The sequence below is a fragment of the Clupea harengus genome, chromosome 21 (genome assembly GCF_900700415.2).
Source record: "Clupea harengus chromosome 21, Ch_v2.0.2, whole genome shotgun sequence".
Taxonomy (NCBI): Eukaryota; Metazoa; Chordata; class Actinopteri; order Clupeiformes; family Clupeidae; genus Clupea; species Clupea harengus.
The window spans coordinates 14,583,250-14,608,018 of record NC_045172.1 but is presented as its reverse complement, the minus strand read 5'-3'; the positions used below and the strand labels follow the sequence as shown (position 1 = coordinate 14,608,018).

Below are 24,769 nucleotides of genomic sequence, written 5' to 3'. Positions count from 1 at the left end.
ATGACTCAGACAGTGGACCATGAACATTGAACAAACCTCTCCACCAAAGCGTTGGAAGAAATAAGAGACCAGTTTCTCTCTTGGGAACATGAGAAAAATGGGCCTGTTCTCGCGGTGCAGCAGAATGAAACAATTATGATGTGACCACTTTAGCTTTCGAGAGCTTCAGTAGATTGGTTTGTCATAGTTTGTGTCCCTTTTCAGGGTCATCTGATGGCAATGGTAAAAGGTTTATGTGTAATAATGATTGGCAGCTCTAACCTTACTGCCCATTCCTGGGTGGAGCAGACACAACACCGCTGTCCGTGGTGCTGAAGCACTCAAAACTCTTCCGTAAGGAGGCCTTGATTACCTATTCATAATTACCTGTCCTGTGTGTCCTTAACTGTGTGTGTGTGTGTGTGTGTGTGTGTGTGTGTGTGTGTGTGTGTGTGTGTGTGTGTGTGTATATATGTGTGTGCGTGTGCGTGTGCGTGTGCGTGTATGCGTGTGCATGTATGCGTGTGCGTGTATGCATGTGCTGTAGACTGTTAGGTAATGTGTACCTCTACCATTGATGTTTTCCTTTTCATAACAACAGGAAACAATAAAGCACTTTGTAAACATTTTGGATACATTTTGAATATCTCTTTACATCCTACTTTTTGGTATCTGGTAACAATCAATACGACACATAACTGAGTATTCAGTGAGTCATACAAAAGAACAAACAATGGCATCTATTCAGTTTCACATATGGTTATGCATTGTCTTCTGTGCATTTGGTGTTTTTAAATATTTTTCCTTTAGTTGCATTCCTGTGGGACAAGAAAAATGTATGTATGCACAAGAACGAACAGATTCAACGAACACGCTCGCCTGGAGGACTGTCAAGTGTGTTCTGCTGTGGACGCCTAGGAATGACTGAATCGAGTCGCCAAATGGGAGATGGTTTTTCCCTAAATAAAGCTGCCAGCACAAAGAAAACAGCCGATAAGGAGGGAAACCGACCTTGAGGACTTTTATTAGTTGTTCCATTTGGTTCTCAGGGTGAAGCCAGCCCGTGAAGCATCCATTTTCTTTATTAGAAATTATTCACAAAGCCAACTTTTCAAGCTCTTTTTGAGCTCAAATTCATGAATAAGTTGTATTTATCATTGTTGTGTGTCCTATGTGGTCCATTTGTCAAGATCGAGGTTAGTTTTGCCTCTTTGGAATAAATGAAAGTAACAGAAAATATTTGTATTCCAGTCTTCCATGAATACACTGCATGTGTATATATTCATGGGACAATTCCATATGTATGCAAAGTCAACAAGACTATGGTTTCAGATCTGGTAGTGTGGGAATTTCTTCAGATCTTAGCTTCCATAACCACAAGCATGCACTTGAGAATGTATGTTCTGATGTTATACTACTGTAATGGGTAGCCTTTGTAAACTTAAGTGTGCAGTATGACGAGTGTTGTGGATGTAAACAGTGTTGTAGTGGCATAATATAAGAGTGCTGTGATTGTGTGTACAAACGTAACCAATGAGCTGTAGTGTTACCGTAATTCACAGGTGTTTGAAGTGACGTGTAGTAGGACTGCCCCATTGCCTTGTTTTCTTTCTCTCTCGGTCTGCTGTCCACTGATTGCTGTCCTCTCCCTCCGTTTTAGCTCCACCAATCCATGAACCTCAGACGTGATTGAACGCAGTACTTAATGCAGACGGGAACTTATCCACAAGGGAGAGGCGTTTTGTGAAGGGAGCACCGGAATCCACGAGCGGCCTGGTTGCAATTGAGTGGCTATGTCGGTAGGAAAACTGTATGATCAGGGAAAGTGTATTAAAACCGGATGTCGTCACTTTAAGCCGGTCTCTGGTTGGATAAAGCTTTTCAGCAGAAATGGACAAGGACCTTTACTTTTTAGTTGAGAAGTTGTGTTGATCGCCTGGCATGCAAACGATCGGTTTTCTTTAAATTATCATTATTTTTGTGAAGTTATACGGCTTATGTGAATAAAGCTATCTACACAATTTTTTTATATGTCTACATTGACTCGTTTAGTTGTTCATGTGGTACACGTAGGTCTTAACTGAAGCTAACGCTTAGACCAACAATCCATTGGAACACATAGTAGCTAGCTAGCCTCGCTGTTAATAAGTCTAACGTTAGCATGCTGATATGAATAGACCCATTATAGTCAGGTGGCTTAATGCTCAATTAACTTGTTAACCGAACTTTTACGAAGTCATACAACTAAACACACAAGTGACTTGTTAACCGAACTTTTACGAAGCTATATGACCAAACACAAAACTAGCACTGTTAATTCCGCTATAGCTAGCCAGGTCAATTAGCTCGCCTAAGATACTGCAATTTAAGCTAACCAATTACCTCATTTCCCCCAAAACCCATCGATTACATGTGTTTGTGATGTGTAACATATATCCTTAATCAGTCATTCAAGTTATTAACGTTTATTTACCGCTAGCGATTACACGACACAAGGGTAATTCAATCGCTATTAATGTTGAACTTCAACTTCAACAACGTCACACAACATTAAAAGTCAGGCATCGGCATGGTTCCTACAGAATAAATCAAAGGTCCTTGTCCATTTCTGTTGAAAAGCTTTATCCAACCAGAGACCGGCTTAAAGTGACGACATCCGGTTTTAATACACTTTCCCTGATCATACAGTTTTCCTACCGACAGGCTACATCTTTGATGTTGGTATAAAGGAGTTTTCCTCCGTGGCGATTGCGCCTCCCAAGCCAGCTCTGCTACAGGCTTGTATTCCGCCTGGAGAGTTTCTCTATCAGGCACGCAAGGTTCCTGTGCTTCCTCGCCTGTTGCAGGCTTTGACCTCCGTAGGTACTTTGTATGTGTGTAACTGAGCATCGGAACCGGCCTAGCTATTGCTATTCGGGCGTCATTGACGCTGCCGGTTGCCGTGAGTAGCTTGTGTGGTTGCCAGTTTTGTGACCGATCCTCGTAGTCACATTGGCAGTTTACCAATGGTTGCCAGACATTATGTTTTAGCTGCTATTCAGAACACCTGTTATTTATACTATTTATTGCCTGTACCTATTTATTGGGGATTAGTGGACTGCCCACTGTCCCTTGTTGGTATTTTTGTATCTGTTTTTACTATTGTGACATTAAATTACAATGCATTGTACTCTTGCCTATTGTGAGTGTTTTAACCAGCCACAAGCTTGAACGAACCTGTGCTAAACTTAAGTTCATTATAATTACTGCCCTTCTGGGCTGACGTAGTCGGCTACTTCACTATTCCCTAGTGGTAAATCTTAGTATAGGCCTTTTCGGCCCTGACACTACATTATACAAACTGTAAAATTATAAAACATCATCTCATACATTTTATATATCAATACCTGGAAAGTTACAAGTCATAAATCCAGAGTAATAAATCAATACAAATATAAGTTTATGGGAAATGTTCTGTTGTCTTCATTTCATATTCCAGGTCATATTGTCTCTGATCTGTGACTACAGAGAGTATGAAAATGTAACCTTGGCCTGTTTTGCCTTCCAACTGATGCCCATGAAGCCCATTCTGTGATGGAATTATGCTGGAACATTCTAATGCTTCTGCTCGGAACATCACATAAATCTCATATCAACAAATAAACCCGACCTCCATCTCTCACAAGCACACGACCCACATTGAACACTCTGAAACAGCACAGTACACGGGGAAAAGAAAATCACAAGGTCATTCAAAGTATCTCCTCCAATAGACAGGCAGCATGAATAGGAAGGCGCATTGTCGAACATTCAATCAGGAACTCAGAAAGGTTAGCTAATTCATCTGTCATCATTTGGCTTTCATGTGTCCAACACATCAGCTGACGACAAAGGAAGAGCAAAGGTTAGACCACCTATCTAAGGAGAGAGGAGGTGGGGGGGTGGGAGCGCGAGGGTTGTTTGGGACGGGGGGTAGGGGGGTGTTGGGGGCTGAGAGGAGTGGGGAGGGGGAGGAGGGGTGGGTGCTAGATGCTGGCTTGCCTCTGGCCCAAGGACAGGTGAAGCCACAGGATTGATTTGATTTACACCCGCTACGTGGGAAGCCTGAGAGACCGGTGTCAGAAGGGAAATTACTCTTCATCTGACACACTTCGGCTGTTTTGGAATCCCTGCTGGCGCGAGGTGACTCCCCCGGGCTCTAATTATTTATATTGTTCCACAGAACCTCCGCCGCGAGCCCCTTGTTTGGATGCGCGTGGCTGTGTGGCGCGTATCTAATCCTGACCATGGAATGCCAGCCTTATCAATCCCTATTAATGCCCTAACACTGTGAATGCCACAGTTTCCGGGAAAAATAATAAGTTGTTGGTTGTTTGACTTGGGAAGTTACACAGCAGATCTGGAAATGTTGGTCCCCTTTGTTGCATGTCTGTGCTTCTTGGGGCCAGAGAATTGTACCTTCCATTTGTCTGCAAACCAACGCATCGGTACAAATTCAAGATTGCTACCGTAGTGTTGGCAAAGTGCTTTGAAGATCCACTTATCTCAAAATTAATGACTTATCATTGAACTCTTATTAGACATTGTTAAGGTGCGAGAGGTTAAGTATAATTAGAGAGCCTTCAACCAGCGTTTTTTTTTTTTAAATAGCTGGCTTCTACCTACCTTTATTAGCTGCACAAAATTTCTGATCATAATGCATATTATTACACCTCAGCTTGTTAATGCCTGCTCTAAATGAAACAAATTCTGAAAGATTAATTTATTGAGTGCCCTAAACCAAGGTTTGCATTTAATTATAATAATAACAAACACAGCAGCAACAACAAGAGGCAAAAGTGCAGTGTCATGTAATTTAAAAACGCCGCCTCTTCATATGAAGTGCCCTGACACACTATGCAATTATTAATACACTAATGTATGCACTAATGTTATTAGTGAATGCTATTATTACATTGAGTTCAAGTTAGATTGAGGGTTTAAGTAATACAATGTTCGTAAGTCCAATGGATTATAGCCTTGGTAAATAATTAAAATATTAATAATCACATACGTATTACCTAAGGACACTTAAAGCAATAATGTATAAGATCTAATTAAATGTGCGAGACAGAAATTTGATAACATACCTCTCAACTTCTTTGTTTCCTCCCTGTGGCTTGTACCGCCCAGCCTGTTACATATGTCCTCCTGTCCGACTCATTTCCCAGCAGCCCCGTCCCGTATTTCTGAGCTTCGGATTGGTTGAAGGCCTTTCACTAAGAAACGTTAGAAGTGAATATCTCTGTAATGCGGCACAGGGTGTTCAATGGGCCCTGCTTACCAGAGCCTTTGGCAGTTAATGACCACATTAAAGCCCCTCAGAACCTGCGTAATGGAGACCATCAAACGTATCAAGCTGTGTTAATAAATAACAAAATTGCTTGAATTTTATTTTCTACTAACAAAAAAAAAGCATTTGGTGACATGAAATGAATGACACAGAAGCATGCCCACACATTTGTCCTCGTCTGGTGGACATGCAGCCCGCCCAATGCCCCACCCACCGGCTTCTCGTCTAGGCCCCAGGGCACTGTTACCTTTGAGGAAAGGCCAGTGCGTTTCTTGGTTTCAGCCTAACGCTGAATCGTATGAACGAACACCGACAGCGTTGTGCAGATGAGTCAGAGGAGGATTATTAATGCACTTGCACTGATCGTGCCCTTGTGCCACTTATGTAAAGACAGGCAGCTGGTTAGCTATATCCAGACGTAGTTAGCTAGCCCTGGCTGTTGAACAGCAGAACAACAGTAGTTTGAGTTAGCCTTCCACAGTTCAAACATTGACTAGAATTTGGAGCATTTACAGTATGTAAAGCCGGTATCAGGCAGGTAGATTGGCCACAAGCATATTAGCTTGTAGCCACCTATCTTGTACACATGCTCCTCCAGCCTGCACTTCTTTGCACTTCCTACACAGATCAGATTATGGCACAATAGCTGCAAACACATTAGCATTCGTGTCATCAAACAATACAACAACTCCCTTTGCTGCTTAACCATAATGTATGCTCAACATAATATTCGGACCACTTCAGTTTTATTACAAAAGGACTCATCTCACAACCACGGCAACACCAGGGTTAAAGTAGGTTTTTGGAACTTTTCTGATCTTCATTAAAACATTATTAAAAATTCAATATCTCCATCATTTTTTGTATTCCTTTGCATAGAAATGACCACATTCCATATTCTGTCATTTGTCAGTCTCTTTCACCGCGTGTGTGTCTGTGTGTATATGTGTGTGTTGGTTGACTATCAGTCTTTTCCCCTTTGTTTCTCTCTTGCTCTCTCGCTCTCTCTCTCTCTCACCCGCTAAAAACAAGTAATTGAAAGAAAATGAAATGAAAATGAAAAAAAGAGTGTTTGCAGGTTTATGAAACACTGTAGCTATTTTGGAGTTTGTCACATGCAAATCCTCCAGCCGCAATTGGCTGGCCACTGTCAAAACAATCTCACTCCACTCACACACACATGCACACACACACACACACACACACACACACACACACACACACACACACACGCACACACGCACACACACACTTACACTCACACACACACATTCAAATGAAGACATATGGATAATGCTAGTGCTGTGCAGGGATCGAGACTTATATTGTAATTCTGGGCAGCCGTCCCCCGCCAATATGGTTGAGCTGAGCACATAACGTTCTTTAGCTCCATTGTGCTGACATGGCCTCAAGCAGGAAGACCGCTGTTTGCTTTGTGGTTTAATTACAAGTATGCTCAGTGGTGTCATTTTTTATTTTATTTCCTAGGCTTTGTCCTTTTGTGTTAATTGCATAATGGTTACCACAGCTTGATGTCAAAATATTTAGTTGCCCAAAAAAAGGGGGGAATTGAAGGGAGTGTGAGTATTTATTTTTCTCTTTTCACCAGTCCATTTTATGAAATATAGAGACCGTCATTAAAACAGACTCCACTCAATTCACCATGGCATTGACTCTTACTTGGAGAGCGATAATACTGAGTGTAAACCAGTCAGGTCGGCATGGCAGCGGCTGTGTACGGCACTCGTGCGTCGGCTTTATGGCTACGCCGTGTCTGTCTCTAATTCACAGGGAGCAGGCGAGTCATTTAAAGCTTATTGATTCTGGAAAACAATGATGAGAAGACTCAGTCAGCTGATGAAAACACACACTTTAATTGAATCCAGCACTTCACTGTCTGGTAACCCACACCCCCCACCTCACCCCACATCCTGCACCCCCAACCCCCCCCCCCGACTACCCCTCCTCTGTTGCTCTGGTTCTCACTCACCGATGAACGGGATCCAGAGAAGTAAATCTCCTGCTGTACCTGACTCCCTCAGTGTGAGTGTGTGAGTGAGTGTGTGTGTGCACACGCCAGTGCGGTTTATGATCTCCTTAGAATGAAAATGAGGCATGGCTACGGGAGCGCTGCCATGGTAACCGCGGAGAGGACGGTGCTAATTGAGACATTTGAAGTCAAAGGATTGCCGCACTGTACACATACAATTAGTGGGCATATCCAGGCCCGGTCCATTATGTCTGTTATGATATTATCAGAATAATGAGGAAGGTGCCGGAGCTTCCCACACAAATACCACCATTGTTAGTGAGGGGAGACATTTTTGTTCATGGAAAAAGGAACAGGCTCAAGACATCTCATTAAAAATCAGGTCAGGGGGTGCCAGTATGCATCGAGATGGTCAGAGTGGGTTTTTGTGTGAATGTGTGTCTGTGTGTGTGTGAGTGAGAGAGTGTGACTGTGTGTGTGTGTGCATGTGTGTTTTATTTTTCATGGTGCAGTTGCTGAGTCCAGTTCAGTTTTTTAATTCAAAATGTTTTCTCTGCTGTTCAACCCCCTTTGTTTTGGCCCAAAAGTTGCTGATGTGTTTTTATTTTAAATGTGAATATGGGGCCAAATATCTAGGATTCTCAGGTTTTTACGTCCTCTCACTATACTACAGAACTTGCAATCAGCAATGCGCACAAGCAAGAAGAGTGAGCTGAATCTTCTGTAGTGGGTATCATGGATGCTCTGCCAATTGGTTTATTGATTCTGAATTTGCTCTTGATTTACCTGCACAGCAATTTTGTTAATAAAAGGTTCTTAATATAGAACACAAGGTGATGACAGACAGGAATAATGAAAAACATTAACCAACAGAGACAATAATAACAATTATACTTTAGATATAGATTATACTTTATACATATATGTATGTATATATATAGATAGATATAGATTATAAGCCTTTACATTGACAATGAGAGTGTTTGTACTGGATGACCCACTAGTGTTACAGTGATGACAGAGGAGATTAAGTCTGAGTTTTACCTAGTGTGACCTTGCTGCAGCAGGAACCTGACAATCACACATGTATAGCCTGGGAGCACGCGCGCACACACACACACACCCATACACCCAAACAGTACTCTCTCTCTCTCACACACACACTCACATACAGTCTCTATCTCTCTCTCTCACACACATACATACACAAACATGTGCGCACACACACACACACACACACACACACACACACACACACACACACACACACACACACACACACACACACACACCCAAACAGTACTCTCTCTCTCTCTCACACACATACACAAATATGTGCGCACATACACACACACACACACACACACACACACACACACACACATGCACACAAACAGTACTCTCTCTCTCTAACACACACACACACACAAACAGTGCTCACACACACACACCCTACACCTTCACAGACAACCGTGGCCTCCTTCTCACACTCTTTCTGCTGATGATCACATCTGGAGCTCCTGAGGCTTGCAGTGGGATGTTCGTTAGCAGAGGGCTGAAGTAGCGTGCACCCTCTTCTTGTCTCACATGAGGACTTTTGATTGCCAGGGGCAAGATCTTATTACTTACTCCACAGGAGTCGCAAGGCACTTCATTTAGTGCTCAGTCTCTGTTGTTCTTCAGCTAAATGGGAGCTAGGTAGAATAGCAGGATAATATATGGATTCTACTTATGAATTCAATTGATTTAGAATGCATAATTACAAGCTTTATCCTCCCAGAAATAAACATCCCAACAGCCCCAACTGTACTTAATGTCTAGAGATGATGCAATTCAATGATGAGAAAGATGAATTTTCCCTAAAGAAATGTCCCCTAGTGTTAAAACACTCACACCATTACTAATGTAAAAATGTGCCTGGCAGGAGATTTGATTTGAGCTTATCACCATGGAAACATATCCGCGCAGAATTGTCAGACTGAGTCACGTTAATTGTCAATTACTGTTTTCGTGAAAGAGAGGCTATGTTTGAGCTTGGTTGCATGTGACTCACCAAAGCTCCTTTTTTGTAAATGTAATGTACAACCAGACATGCAGCCACACTTTGAAATTAGTCACATGACCAAACATTTAAAAACAAACATTAGCTACGTTAGCGAATTTGCACCTAATAGAACGCTGGATATTAGTTTTCTTGTTTTGAAAAAGGAACGAGGAGTGAAAAAAGAGGGGTCTTATCAAAATTCATGTTGTTCAGCAAGTGATTTGCATACCCAGCTTGTTTGTCCAGGAAGACATGTGGAATATCTTTTTTTTCATGACACTAGAATGCGCTGGTTCATCAAAAGCCTCCCTATCAGTGTTCCATGCTTGCCCCCCATGGGGATGCCAAAAAGGCTTGGAGGCTCTAAAACACCTGGAAATTTCCAAAGAAACAAAACAAAACAAAATAAAACAAAACACCCTCCTGCTGTATGCTGTAGCCAATAGCACTGTGATATTAATTTATTTCCCCACAATGTGTTTTTTACGTTGACAAAACAACCCAGAAGAAGAAACAGATCAACGTTTATTTCCAATAAACAATCATACATCAGTGACACCACACTGCAGGAAAAAAAAAAGAAAGAAAACGTGATGCCTCCAACAAGGAGCCTCAGGGCACTGTTGACAAAAGGCGCTCGAAAATCCAATGATTGCAATATTCGCGCTGGAGATGATTCGATCCCAATTCTCACCCCACTGCTGAGGTATTGACATGGTATTGACACAGCGCTTTATGTGGAATTGAGTAGGATTAATGGCACCTATTTACGCGTGAGTGGCGCACATGCGAGGGGTGCACTGGGCGCTGGGCTGGTAAAGGGCTCGCTGTGCCGTCACGGCTGGGGCCGTACCTCTCTCTCCACCAACCGGGCTCCGCTCAAGCATGGAGGTTTGGCACACTTCAGAATTACAAATTACACCCGCTACCTGCTGAGTCAGCCTTGCACACACACACACACACACACACACACACACACACACACACACACACACACACACACACACACACACACACACATACACACACACACACACACACACACACACACACACACACACACACGTATATATATACACACACACACACAAATACACAAGTACACACGCAAATGCACACAGACACACACACACACAAATACATAAAAAAACACACACAGACACTATATAAATACATACAAAGAAACACACACAGCGACAAACACACACATACACACACGCACAAGACACTCACAAACATGCATGCCCCCACAGGTGTGCCAATATGTGCATATATACACACACAGGTTAACACAAAGTCACACACACACATCCTTACTGCCATGCACCGATTCCTGTCTAATAAATGTCATGTTGGTAGTGTAAAGACATTTCTAAGACTCAGGACCTTCTGAATTGGAGTTATGAGCCAAACATAAAACCTTCTTTTCCCAACTTAAATATACGTGTGATCTTACCAAAAAAATACTTCATAATAATAATAACAATGAGGCCCTAAGACCATTCTCAAACACCATGTGACAATTGTATGACCTCGGCTTGTCTTTATACATATAATAACCCTAGCATAAAACTAGCATAGACATGTCATGAATATGTCATGGCAGCTGCCATATCCCATCATAAGTAGTTGTGACAGTCAGTGTCCTGTGAGGTAACTGCGTTATACTATAACTGGTAACTGGCATAAGACTATACGATGATATGACAGCTTAGCAGTATTTGATGTAATCAATTCTGGCATCTAAATGACGACATGGCTAATAATACTGATATTCACTCAAGTATTGGCGGCCGGGTGTCTAATGACTAATGAAAGGATGGGAAACCTGCTATTACATGCGTATGACATCAGACTATGGAGTTTAGAAGTAAAGTTTTAACAACTTTTATGGTGTTCAAAAAGTTCTCGGCTTCACCTGGTGCCCAGTCAAGCCAATGAGAGGCTAATTGCTAACGAGGGCCACGGGACGAGGTAAGGATCACCACCACCCGCCCAGTAGAACCGGGGCACACAGCCAAAGGAGGAGGTCCACTGCATGGCTACCCCTCCCTGATATAGAACCGCCTGGGAAAACACCAGGCAAGGCCCCACATCCACGGCTCCCAGTGGGAGATAGTCATCCCAGCAGAACCTGGCGGCCTAATGTTATCCCACACCTGAGCCAAAAAGGCAAGGGTAATACATTGTAGGGGCAGAAACACTAGGGAAGAGAGAGCCATCTGTTGTAGTGTCATGCCTGTATCTACCCTCTAAGGCCTGGGTGACAGAGAGGCTCAAAGAAAGTTCTTGAAAGAACTTGATGTCCTCTCATTATACTGTATTTCCAGGAATTGCTTGAGCAGCTCTGAAATGCGTGTGTTAAATCAGTGTTAAATATGTTTGCCTACATCCATGATCACATAAACAAGGCTCCCCTAACTCAATACGCAAATATCACCAGCAACCTCCAACAGAGTACCAGAGTATCCTTAGATGAGGTTGCGTGGCCAACATGAGACAGGCGAATATTTAGCTTGAATTGGAAGAGTTATTGAAGAGAAATATCAGTGGTTAAACCTCTCCTTCTCTATCATCCTGAAAAACACATGTTGTATGTGAACACAATGCTGTTTGAATGCTACAGTGTATTCATAAAACCCTTACAGACCGAAGCCAAATATTAGGGACATCAGTTATGTCAGGAGGTATAACCTATATAGCTGATATAAAAAAAGTCAGCCGTGGGTTTTGTTGGCAGTGATTTTTGAATACTAAGCAGACACTAATGATTATTAGTCAGTATGTTTTCCTGCCACTCATGACTTGTCTGGGACAGGTTTTAAAGGTCAGGCCTCTGACACACCACATTTGGAAGAGCCACCATGTAAACAGGCCAGGGACTCCACCAGTCAGCTGAATCACAACATCACGTGTGTCAGAGAGACCGCCTGTAAGAAAGCTAATGATGGCACCCTCCCCCACTCCCACACAGAATGTCCCACACAGACATTTCAGAACAAACTGAAATGCATCATATCTTTGACAGAATGACTGATGGCTGAGAGAACACACCTCTAGTGTCCCTAGACATAACATGAATCATCATACCTGAATCAAATAGGCCTAAGAATAGGCTACTTTTGGCAGTGCTAGTTAGGAATGAGGGAACCTAAATGTGCATCAATAGAACCAACTCTAGAAGTAAGGAGGTTTAGAATTTTGGATGCACAATTTAGAATTGGAATACAGTAGATAGGGAATAAGGGAAAAAGGAAGAGGCATAGTACTCGTGGAGAACTGGCAAAGAATGAAGCTATCACTTCCGATACTTACACTTCAAATAGAAGATAATGGCCCTCTACTGAGATGGAGGGACTGATGTTTCAGATGTGATGAACAGTGTGTGCCATATGATTGAGCATACATAGCAGTAACACACTGTGGAAGAACATATGTGTTTCATGGCCAGTTTATTATGTTTTATCATGTTTTGAGGGGGAACGAGTGTGTGCAATCTGGGGCTACCGTCACAGACAATATGTTGGCTTATTATAGTCATTGTCACATTACTCTACCCATTTCATAAAGCCCCAATAGTCTGGTCAGGGGAGACTTTGAATGAAAAGAGACAGATGGAAAGCCAGTGATGCTTGTTCATGTATGCTTCATGAAATGTCCTTTCTGACTGTCAGATAAAAACCATTAGCGGGAAAAATCTGGAGCTTTTCAGCATACATATGTATGTGCTTAATGAAGCAGAACAGAGTGAAAAAAGACAGGAATGGCAGATATGGTCTTCTCTGAAAGTGATAATGCGATAAAAGAAGGGAGAAATATCTAAGACTGAATATGATGTGGCTTTTGTAGATTAAGTTCGGTAGTATTGTATTGATTTCTACCTAAATTAAGGTCATATTGATAGATAAATATTTAATGGTAACATGATCCAAAAGACATATCATGGAAACATCACAGCATGACTTTGGCTTTCATATGACAGTGTTATTGAATGTAAGGGTGTTACCAGAATACCTCATTTTCAAGTCTTTCAACCAGTGTTGCTTGGAATGGGTAATGTTATGAAAAGAATTAGGTAGTTACTGTTGCACTAACCTATATAAGCCGAGAAAAAAAATATATATATTTGAATGCAATTTGTTCCGAAACAAGAAAGAAAACTTGAGAAAGAAAAGCAGTTGCAGAATTTGACTGAAAATGATGTTTACTTCTGTTCATCACTACTAACAAATCACTACTAACGAATGTACCTCATTGATATGCCCATGGCACCCTACCTCTGTGTTATGCTCTGTTTATCTGCTAGGCTATACCGAGTATCGGTTGCTTAGTTTAACATGAAAACATCTCTGCATGCGTTTATAGAGACTGCAGCAGGAAAGAGGCCAATTTGAGGCATCGGTCTCAAGGCAGACATCTGTTCACGGAGATAAATAGAGGACTCCAGCCAGAACAAAGTTGTGTATTGTTAAAGGTTACATTCAGTTTATAAGTTGGAATTGCATTCAGATAAGTGAATGACTTCCGTACTTTAAGGCCTCCAGCATTAAAAGTATTCCAATATGATTAATGGCATGTCTCACTGAGGTGGGTGAAGGGCTATAGTGAGGCAGGTGGGGGTGGGGTGCGTACATTTCATTTCATCATTCCTTTATTCTCCCGTTTTCATGACATTTTGTCTTTGTACCTCGGGTGACAACAAGGGTGGTTGGTGAAACTTTGAAGTGAGTGTGCTGCCATAGCTGAATTGATGACAGCATATTATCCCCCCATCACTGGCAGTCTTTACACAGCCTAAATCAAAACACCATGATCCTACACAGAAATAAATAAAACACAAAATAATATATAGAGTTTACGCAATTCGAATGTATGTGTGTCATGATTTAGATGTGTACCAACCAGTCGAATCTACATCAGCATTGGCCTTGGATGATTTTAAACAGTAGATGGTGTATTGAGCCATTTTCAGCCTATAACATGCAGATTTTTATAAGAATGGTCCATTTTGTCAATATTAACACCAGCATTGATGGGTCTCATCACAGTACAGTCATACAATTTAGTTACAGCTCAAAGAGCTAAATATGAGATTGTGTGTTATCTCTGCAGTAAATAAATGCAGCATTTAACTCATAGAGGGCAGATAGCATCAAACTTAGCAGAAACTGCATTTGGTTTGCTGTGCAGTGATGAAAAGCAGGTGTGAAATCAGTAATACACAGTGGTTTCCTTTTACCTCAGCCAATAAGCTTTGTGCAGGCTGAGAGGTACGCTCTCCAAAATGAAAATACCCTATCCAGGAAATAAAGTAATTCCATCAACCACAAGAGAGCCAGCATTTGTGTGAGGGTCCAATCCCATTTCACCTTGCCCATAGCACCATGGGGTTTGCTGCTGTACCATCCAAATATGCTCAGGTGTTCTGTGGATCAAGTGTGGCAAGTCAGTGGGAAAGTAGTTCTGTTGGTATGGAAACTATACAAATGTCATGTCTTAAAATGAGTCTTTTATTGAGGCTAACAATACTTATTGTCTCTATCAGTTGTCTCTATCAGTCTATCAGATGTATGTATATCTCAATGCTTGCATACTGACACATCCGGCAATTCACTATTCATCTGCTGTGTTTTCTATCTTTTGATACTATTGTTTCTGTCGATGTTGTTTTGTAGCCGGTTGTTTTGTAGGATAACTGGTGTCATCAGACCTCAAAATGGCCCTGTAGCTCATTACTGCAGTTCTAACTTTGTTGTTTTACTCAATTTAAAAAACACAAAATCGCTTTATCATCAGATAAAGAAGAGAGAACTGGAGGCACACAACTGAACGCCCACTACCCATTTTGAGAAAGGCTCATTAAGGATGTTTGGGGTGGGGGTGGGGGTGGTATCTATGATGTGGATGGAGTCAGTGTCTGCAGTCTAACGAATGCTTGGAACAAGGAATGAACAGATCAAAAACATTTTTCAACCTAGACATTTCAAACGTTGATTTCAGAATTATTAAATAACTGTAGTTTGGAAAAAGACAAGGAAGGCACATATTCGTCTACCACGTATCCACTTTTACACAGACGGCAAATGTGCAGTCCACTGTCACATATTTGATATATTGTCAGATAAAACTGCGTGATAAAATGAAGAAAAGGTGCGTGACTCTGTAACCAGACATAAAGAACACGATGTTGGAAGTGAGCCAAATCGTGAACGGTAGTTAAACAAATAGCCTAAAACAGAACATTCACAATCCGTCGTATGTTCTTTTAAACCTTTTTTTTTTTATTTAAAGTGGTGACGTATGCGCGCATAGTTTACATACATGCCCTTGACGCAGCCTGTGTTGGTACATTAATCGAAGTAGGATTCTTTCGTGGGCAGGATTGTTGCAGGCACGGCATGTAGTTAATTATTTTACCGCATTCAACTGCGGATTCCTTTTAAAAGAATCTGCCAAATGGAAAGTAACACCTGTATCCCACTAGCTTGATATAACAGCTTTTTTATTCTTTGAAAAATGCGTTTAGAAGACACCAAACGAGGTTATTATAACCTTCATTCGAAACGGGAATATCTTAGAGATTGGCAGTGCGCTATGCGGTTTACTTTAAAAAGGCAACTCGGAACAAATACTTCAGTGTATCTGGTTGTCAGCAGAGTTGGATGGAAAATCTAATCGGAAACACAAGCTATAAAATCTTAAACTGAGGCGAGAGACTAAGACTCACAGTCTAAACATATCGACGGCTTTTAATGTGAACATTTCAACACTTGCCCTGTATGTGGATTGATTTTTTTTCAGCATTCCCTCACCCGATGGATTTTTGCCATTGCAGCTCAGCAGAGGGTGTCAGATCTTCCAGTGAGCACCAGGCTGGAACGACCAGAGTCTCTTGGTTACCGTCTTCGTAATTCAAAAACGGAAAAAAGACAGTAGTGACACGGGAAGAAACCGAACGATGTGAGGAGGTATCTTTTTGCGGTGCATTGTGATCAGCATTAAATCTTCGGGGTGTGAATTCAGCACCAAGGGAGAAAGAACAGCACCTCACTGCATGCGTCGCACCGTAAGAAAATCACGGATCTGTAAAATTGCAAGGTCAGTCATCGCAAACCTTAAGCCAAATGTTATGATGGGTGAAGTAACGTATTGTTGCTTACGGTCGTTTTCAAAAATCTTGATGGAGGATTGAACAAAAGGATTCTCTTGAGCTGATACATCTTATGGTCAATTTTACCAGCCTACGCCTGGACATTGCAAGCTATATGGACATGGATATAATTACGGACTGTCGTCTTGTTTTTTAAGAGTGGTGAATCTTTTTGAATCCCAGACAAACATCCGTTCGCTGACTGCATTCATGTCTTGAAATCGGGGATGAATTGTTGGTATTGAAAATGCTTCTTTGGATTGTGTTGCTGAAGGCGGCTCTTTGTGTTGCTATTGGAAATGTTACAAGGGACGTTTGTAAGGATCAGATTTGCTCCTGCAATGCAATAGAAGGCGATTTGCACATTGACTGTGAAAAGAGGAGCTTTAGTAATCTCCATCATTTGACTGGTCCGAGTTCCCAGTTTTACCATTTATTGCTCCATGGAAATTCCTTGTCCAGACTGTTTCCCAACGAGTTTGCTAACTTTTACAATGCTGTCAGCCTACATTTGGAGAACAACGGCTTGCACGACATTGTCCCCGGCGCTTTTCTCGGACTGCAGCTTGTCAAACGGCTGCACATAAACAACAACAAAATACGATCTTTTAAAAAGAACACGTTCCTTGGTTTAGACGACCTGGAATATCTTCAAGCTGATTTTAATCTGCTGAGAGACCTTGATCCATCTGTGTTCAGGGACTTGAGTAAACTTGAAGTTTTGATCCTAAACGACAACCTTATAACTGCACTTCCTACAAATGTGTTTCAACATGTACCCATCACGCACCTCGACCTACGAGGAAATCGAATAAAAACGTTGCCTTATGAAGGAGTTCTAGAACAAATACCAGGCATAGTAGAGGTTTTATTGGAGGACAACCCATGGGACTGTAACTGCGATCTGGTGTCTCTGAAGGAATGGCTGGAGAATATCCCACAGAACGCTCTTATCGGGAGTGTCCTTTGCGAGGCACCGATTATACTGCAGGGAAGGGACTTAAACGAGACATCAGAGGCAGACCTGTGCCCTTCAGAGAGCGGGATAGACACGGGCATGGTTGCACCGCCCACCCAAGAAGAGATCTCCGATCCTGGACCCCGTCCAACGCCATATAAAACCGGTGGTGACACAGAATCTCAAACTCCGGGAAATAAGGGGCCCCTGAAATCAGGCGAAAACTGGCAGCTGAAAACGAAACCCACTGCTATGGCAACGGGGACAGGGGAGAAGGACCAGCTGTCCAACGCATCCTGTCCTCAGTCATGCAGCTGCAAACTGATCGGCACCAGACAAGGACTCGGGGTCAACTGCGAGGGCAAGAAAATAGAAAGCGTGGCCAATTTAAAGCCTAAACCCCTTATGGCGCACGAGCTGAATCTGCGCGACAACAACATCCACACTGTGAAAAAGAACCACCTAAGAGGCTACATCAGTCTCAATTTACTTGATCTGGGGGGTAACAACATCAAAACGCTAGAAAATGGCACTTTCCAAAATCTCACTGAGTTAAGGTGGCTGTATATGGACAAAAACTACCTGGATACGTTAATGGCGGAAATGTTTGTGGGACTGCAGAATTTGGAATATCTCAGTTTGGAATACAATGACATTCAGCTCATCATGGCAGGCACTTTCAATCCCATGTCGAATTTGAGGGTCCTCTTTCTCAACAACAATTTGTTGAAATCTCTACCTGTGGATGTGTTTCAAGGGGTGGCTTTGTCAAAAATCAGCCTGCATAACAATTATTTCACATACCTCCCAGTGCCTGGTGTTTTAGATCAGCTCAACTCCATTATACAAATTGATTTGCATGGAAACCCATGGGATTGCTCGTGTAAAATTGTTCCTTTCAAACAGTGGGCAGTTAAGCTTGGGCCAGACGTCATTGTAAGTGATCTAAAATGCGAGTCCCCCCCGGAGTCTTGGGCCAGGGATTTTCGGCACATTAAAAATGAGCTACTCTGTCCACGGCTCAAAAACAACATCTTTCCCACCTCTCTCTCCAAAAACAGCACTTTCCCTGTAGACACGGGGACACGGTCCAACTCCTATCTGGAACCCAGCAGAGTATCCATCTCTGTACTGGTGCCTGGTTTGCTGCTGGTCTTTGTCACGTCGGCATTCACTGTTGTGGGAATGCTCGTCTTTATCTTACGGAACCGTAAAAGATCAAAGCGAAGAGATGGCAACTCCTCAGCCTCAGAGATAAATTCTTTACAGACAGTATGCGACAGTTCAGCTTACTGGCATAGTGGATTCAACGCAGACGCACCGCATAGGAATTACGACTGTGGCGCTCACTCCCTTTCTGACAAGTAACATTATGCTGAAATGTGTAAGGACAGCTCATGCTGGAATACAAACTAAAGAAATAAGCAAATAAACTGCGTGCCGTTAAAAAAGAGAAAGGACTGAGGGGGGAAAGACGCATCGCCTACTTCAAAGCTTCTTAGTTGCTTCTGTCGGAAATAGCCTATTTTTTGTGTTCTTCAGTTGACTGTAGTTGTCAACGAACCTCTGCTACAGAACTAAGTGTAATATATGTAAAAAAAACTAAAGAAAAAAAAAAGAACAACCCTCCCCCTGCCCCTGCCCAGTACAGACATTTTGCCGCAATCAGACCGAACATCTGAGAAAAGAGGACTTGGAAATGGTGCACGAGCATGAATGTAATGTAAATAAAAACTGTATCATATCTGCATGATTCGCATGGTCTCAACACACACTGGGATCCATACCATAGTTACAAAGAAACAAACTCGAACCTTCTTTCGTGTTATCAATATAAATATATATAAATATAAAACTATATATGAATATATTCAAAGTGCCATTTCTCTATTTTTTGTGACAAAACGCAGTTAGAATTTGTATTTGTTGTTTTATTCTGTTACAAAGCGGAAACGAACAAAAAAAGGGAGGAAACTTGTAAATGCATGTTCTTTCTGTTTATCATTTGATTGTTGATTGATATCAGGATTATTTATACTTTTTGCAGACTTTGGATATCTGCTGAGTCACCTCCTTATGAATGTAAAATGTGTTATCTTATGGTGTGCCAATTGTTGACATTCAGATATATGGGACGCAGGTGAGCATGACCAACTAACGTCACTCCAGTGCTTCTGCTGCAGAGTTAATGTAGCCACAAACGGTTCGTGATCTTGTGTGGTTTTGGGTCGCAGTGGATGAAATGATACTGTCTGCCAGGAAAGGGAAAAGACACGGTAGTTTTGTAATGGCCTATTTTTCAGAAGTAAAGTGTTTTCCATTAACGCAATGTTTCGGTATGTGCAGAGTAAGGATTAGGTAACGTTAGCAGTACTGGGTGCGAATAGAACGCTTTTTTATGTCCTTAAAGAAGTGTTCCCCCACGAAGCCTATTATTCACTTTAACTATTGTGAGCTTTTGTAAAGCCATCTATTTCGTCCAAATATGTCTAAATGAAATGACATTTTATAACTAACATGTCCGTGATGTCGAGCAAGAAGTGTATATATGTATAAGAAACACGAGACACGTAAAGGGAGTCCACTGTACATGACTTGTGGCAGAGAGGCAGACGTGGAGAGGGAGCGCTACTCCGGAGAAGTTCCACTCAAGGTGTCGCTGTTGTATCTCCACCCGTTCAAACAATGATGGGAGCGAAGGGTGTACAGAGGTGGGATAGAATCTGCAACATGGCACTTATCACGAAAGAATGCATGGACATTGACTACGTGCAAAAAGTATGGGGATTTGCGCCAGCATACGCGTGAGAATTATCAAGAATTGCGTCGTCCAGTATTTTTAACATTACATTTTACAAACAAATACGTGTATAGAGATAAACGCGCCAGGAAGTACCATCAAGGATAGTCTATGATAACTCACATCTGATATTCACTTGTTCTGCATTTTCAGTTTGTCAGTGATCTTTCTTGTTTTGTATGAATCAGACCAGCCTGCCTTGAAGACAAGATCCAGGCTTTTTTTTATTGTTTCTCTTTTTTCATTTGAAAGGTCGGATGTGTGTGGAGCTACCTGTCTGTGATACATTGAAAGAAATCAACAGTAATGTAATATGATGGAACTGGACGCCACCACTGGACTGTGGCCTGCTTGAAAGGACAGGTGGATGTTAGACCTAAACTGACAGCATAGACTCATGGCTTCATCGTGAGCTCAGACACATTGGATTGGAGTGGGGAAGAAGACATTTACTTTATCAAAGCATTTTCTTTATTTTTCAAGCAGGAATGAAAAGATTAATGAAACACCATCCCATGGGTGTTTAAAATACAGCTGAACATCTTGCTGAAATCTTATCTTGGAAAACACAGACGCACAGAAACACACACACACACACACACACACACATCCCTGCCATGAAAATTGAAATTGAAGTCTGACCTTTGGATCTATTATTTGTGTGACAACTTTTGTTGGGGGGCAGCCCATCACTCTAAGCTAACTGCTCATCACAAGGGGAGATAATTATCTGTCTTACTGTGGAGCGTGATGCCACAGCTCATCAATTATTTGTTGCAGCATTCTCAATGATGTGTCTCAAAATGACATTTCTATGCTTTGCTACATTCGACCTGCCTATATTTTGTTAAATAAAGTGTGGTTGAGGTTGAGTAACTACTCGTTTTAAGGCCATTTTATTGTCTTTGCACTTCCTGTGTGATGGTTTAAGGGTTTGTCATGCAATATTTATATACATATTTGATATGAATCTGTGGGGGCACGAAGAGAGTGAACCCATGCCTTGTTTATGTAATGTATTAAGTCATGTTGTGACTCAAAATGGCCGAAATGCACATTGCGGTGCAAGTGCTGATGGTATGAAATTAAAGAGAGAAAAGGCTGCCCCTGAGCTCCTTTCACAGCGGTATTTAGCTGTCAAGTTAATAAAAGCCGAGGTTGAGACAAGGGCACAGACAGCTGATGGAGAGGGCATGACATACAAGGTTCAACATATGTCGGATATGTAAGCACACTACTGTGGTTCACAGAATTCAGCAAAGCGCACTGTTAGAAGACTGTTAGGATTTTCGTTGTCACTCTCCCTATAGTGGACAGAAGTGAACATACTAGTCCATACATGTATAATATTGTAAGGGGATCATAGATATCATGAGCCATTTCTTATGTCTACAATGTAAAGATGATGTAGCTAGCCAGTTCTATCTCTGTATAATTTTATCCAATTTGTGTTCTGTATTTATTGAGAACTACACTGGGAATGAGGTGCATTTTGTTTTGTTAAATGTAGGTCAGGGCTGCATGCAGTTACCTAGATGTTCCTTTCTCCATCTCTTGCTCTCTCTCTGTTTATATATATATATCCCAGTGTCTTTGTGTTCTCTTTGGGTTGGCTATTAGTCAGTCACTTGTGCAGTGATTCAGGTATCGTCAATAGCAGCAACAACAATACTACCACTATTACATCTACCACCACTACTTTTACTCATATTAATGATTATTGTTGTCTTTAAAAAAAAGCAAAAGCTGTATCTGACTGATTTAATGGGTATGTAATGTGTTATCTTGTTAGTCATTATCATGAAAGCACCACTTCACAATAGGGCCATTCTATTCTACTCAGATAAATGTTGCCTGTGGCCATATCTTTAACTGGTGGCCACTAAAGTCTTGCAAGCCTCAGTTAGTTACACTGTTAAGGCGTTTAATGATCAGGGAGACATTTGTTCGAGTGGTGGAGTAGTCCTCCTTTACCAAGGCCATTTTGTTTTACTTTGTGCTCCATTTAATTTCTTTTCCATGGCTGTTCACTACGTTGGTCCCAACCTCTGCCCCATGGCGAAATTATGTTTATTTGAATAGTAACTGAGCCTAATTGAATTATTGAGGAAAACGTGTGGCCTACTGTGTCGTGGGTTAATCTGATTAAGCTCCTCCACATTTGCAAATTTTCCATTGCCATGCTGATCAGAATGATATTATTCCAATGTCAAACTGCGCCCGTCAGAAAGCAGCCTGGAGACCCAACCTCTGAGGAAAAAACGCATTCGACTGAACACGTTGCAGTCCCAGCTGGACCTGGCTGACAACTAACATTTTACAGAACAGCAAATGGCCTCACGAATACAGAGACTGTTGGCGCATCCCTAATTATTGTCCCCATGCCCGCGTTTTGCTTATTGATTTTATAATTGGCTTTGTTTTTCAGCAAAGCACCAATGCCCACTCCTCACGGGTATATAAATGGCTTTGTGCCCCCCCCCCCCTCCCAATCCACACCCCTACTTTACCTGGAAGGAAATACCCAGGCTATAATACGCCCGTAAACACCACAAATCACACTCTATGCCCTGCATGCCAAAAGGGAGAATTTAGAACCTGGGGTGCTGTCGAGCCATTTTTACTCCTTTTCTTTTTTTTTTTGCCTCCACTCATTTTGCTCAAGCACAGTTGGCTGAGACCCAGAGGAAACCTGAAGTACTCTGCCCCTGTGTCTGATATTGAGTTTTATAATTAGCTGGATGGTCAAAGTCCTGATCTGAAGTGGGCCAAGGTTATTATCCCCTGTGCTCTGTATGAAACTTCAAAGGACTCACTGTTACGCACAACAGGGATATTGATTAGGGAAGAAAAAAAATCGTTTTGGGTAAATGTTAACATTAGACATGTAGTGTTATTCTTGTGTGACTTATGTTAGAATGGTAAAATCTTGAAGGAGAATGTGTCCACTAATTAAGATTTTGATATAAAACAGGGCGTACACATCTCTGTATGTCATTATTTCACCCCTCCTCTAGTGTTTCGTATGGTTGTCAAAAGGGACCTTCTTTGAACTTTATTTATTTATTTATTTCTACCCCTCATATTCTCCACCCCCATCTCTCTTTCATTTTCCTTATTTTCATGCTGTTGTCCAGTCCTGTCTGTGTGTGTCATGTCAACAGAGCAAGTCGGTCCCTTTCAGAAAGAATACCTCATTCAAGGACAGGCCTCATGCTCCCGAAGACAGATGGTGAATCAGACTGTGACAAACTATGCGGTGCATGGGCCTGCAGTGCTCCAAGGTGTGTTTGTTCTGCTCTTCCAGTCCCATTGAGGGCTCATCGATTGATTTCGAGCTCCTCTCCTTTTTTTTGGCTTAAAGGGATTTACACAATTCCAACTCAGTCCTCGATGGCCAATGGATCGATTAATTGCTCAGCAAGGACACAGCTGACCACCTCTACCTACCCTGCAATCCTCTCTAGCTCCAAAAAAACCCAAAATGGATTCACCACATACGGATGTCGAAGAGAGCATGATTTCCCAAATCTGCTAAAGCTTATTTGTGTATGCCTGGGCAATTGCGTCACTGCTCATGCTGTCAGGTCTGGGGGGTGTGGGCGCATGTCCTCCCCTCTGCTTGCCTTTAGAAACAGGTTCGGAGACATGTCTTATCTTCTTTTCTCCTCTTCGCGGGCATCTGTCACTACACACCAATCCGTTTGTGCATTGCGGAAGGGTTGACGAAGGACGTGTACATCTAGAAAGCTGCGGGAGACTGCTTTTTGTTCCCCGCGAATGTCAAGACCATAAATATTCTGCTGGTTGTTCAGTCGTCTCCATTTAGATAGCACTCTGACGTGCTCAGCTAAACAGACTAAAACTGCCAGGGACAAATAAATGGAAGATAAAAAAAAACACATACATTAGCCCAAGCCTGTTCAGGCTCTAGTGGTGAGTTTGAACACCCACTCTGTTTTTATTTACTGAGAGGTTTTCTTGTGGGGTTATGCTAACTAATGAAATACCATTGAATTCATGTGGCATGAAGCACAGTGATACTTTCTCCATCCTTGGCCTAGCTCTTCAGTTATATACTCCCAGGCAAAATGCATCATGTTTTGCAGGGCTGCTCATTTCTGGCCAATGGGGACAGCCTTATCTGAGAATGAATGGAGAAGCTGTTGAGGTGGCAAGGCCTCAAGACGAGGGTGATAATCGTCTTAAGATCCAATCTCCGGGTCACTGAAACGCCCCTGCACCCACACGCACGCACTCACAGAAAGACACACTTGAATACCTCCACTCACACACACACACACAGACAGACACACACACTCACAGAAACTGTAAACAGATTTACACTTGAATTCATCTACACCTGAGTATGTCCACTCAGCCACTCATGTACACAGACACACGCACACAGACACACACACTCACACACACAGACACACACACTCACACACAGACACACACACACACAGGCACACACACACAAACAGGCACACCCACACACACAGGCACACACACACACCACACACACACAGACACA

General features: G+C 42.1%; 1 protein-coding gene across 1 annotated transcript; it reads left to right on the top strand.

Moving 5' to 3' along the window:
- The first annotated feature begins 15,251 nt into the window (after positions 1–15,251).
- LOC105911700 (SLIT and NTRK-like protein 1) lies at positions 15,252–21,108 on the top strand. The gene has a single exon (XM_012840531.3). The coding sequence runs from the start codon at positions 16,722–16,724 to the stop codon at positions 18,798–18,800; it is 2,079 nt and encodes a 692-aa protein (XP_012695985.2). The 5' UTR covers positions 15,252–16,721; the 3' UTR covers positions 18,801–21,108.
- The last annotated feature ends 3,661 nt before the right edge of the window (positions 21,109–24,769 follow it).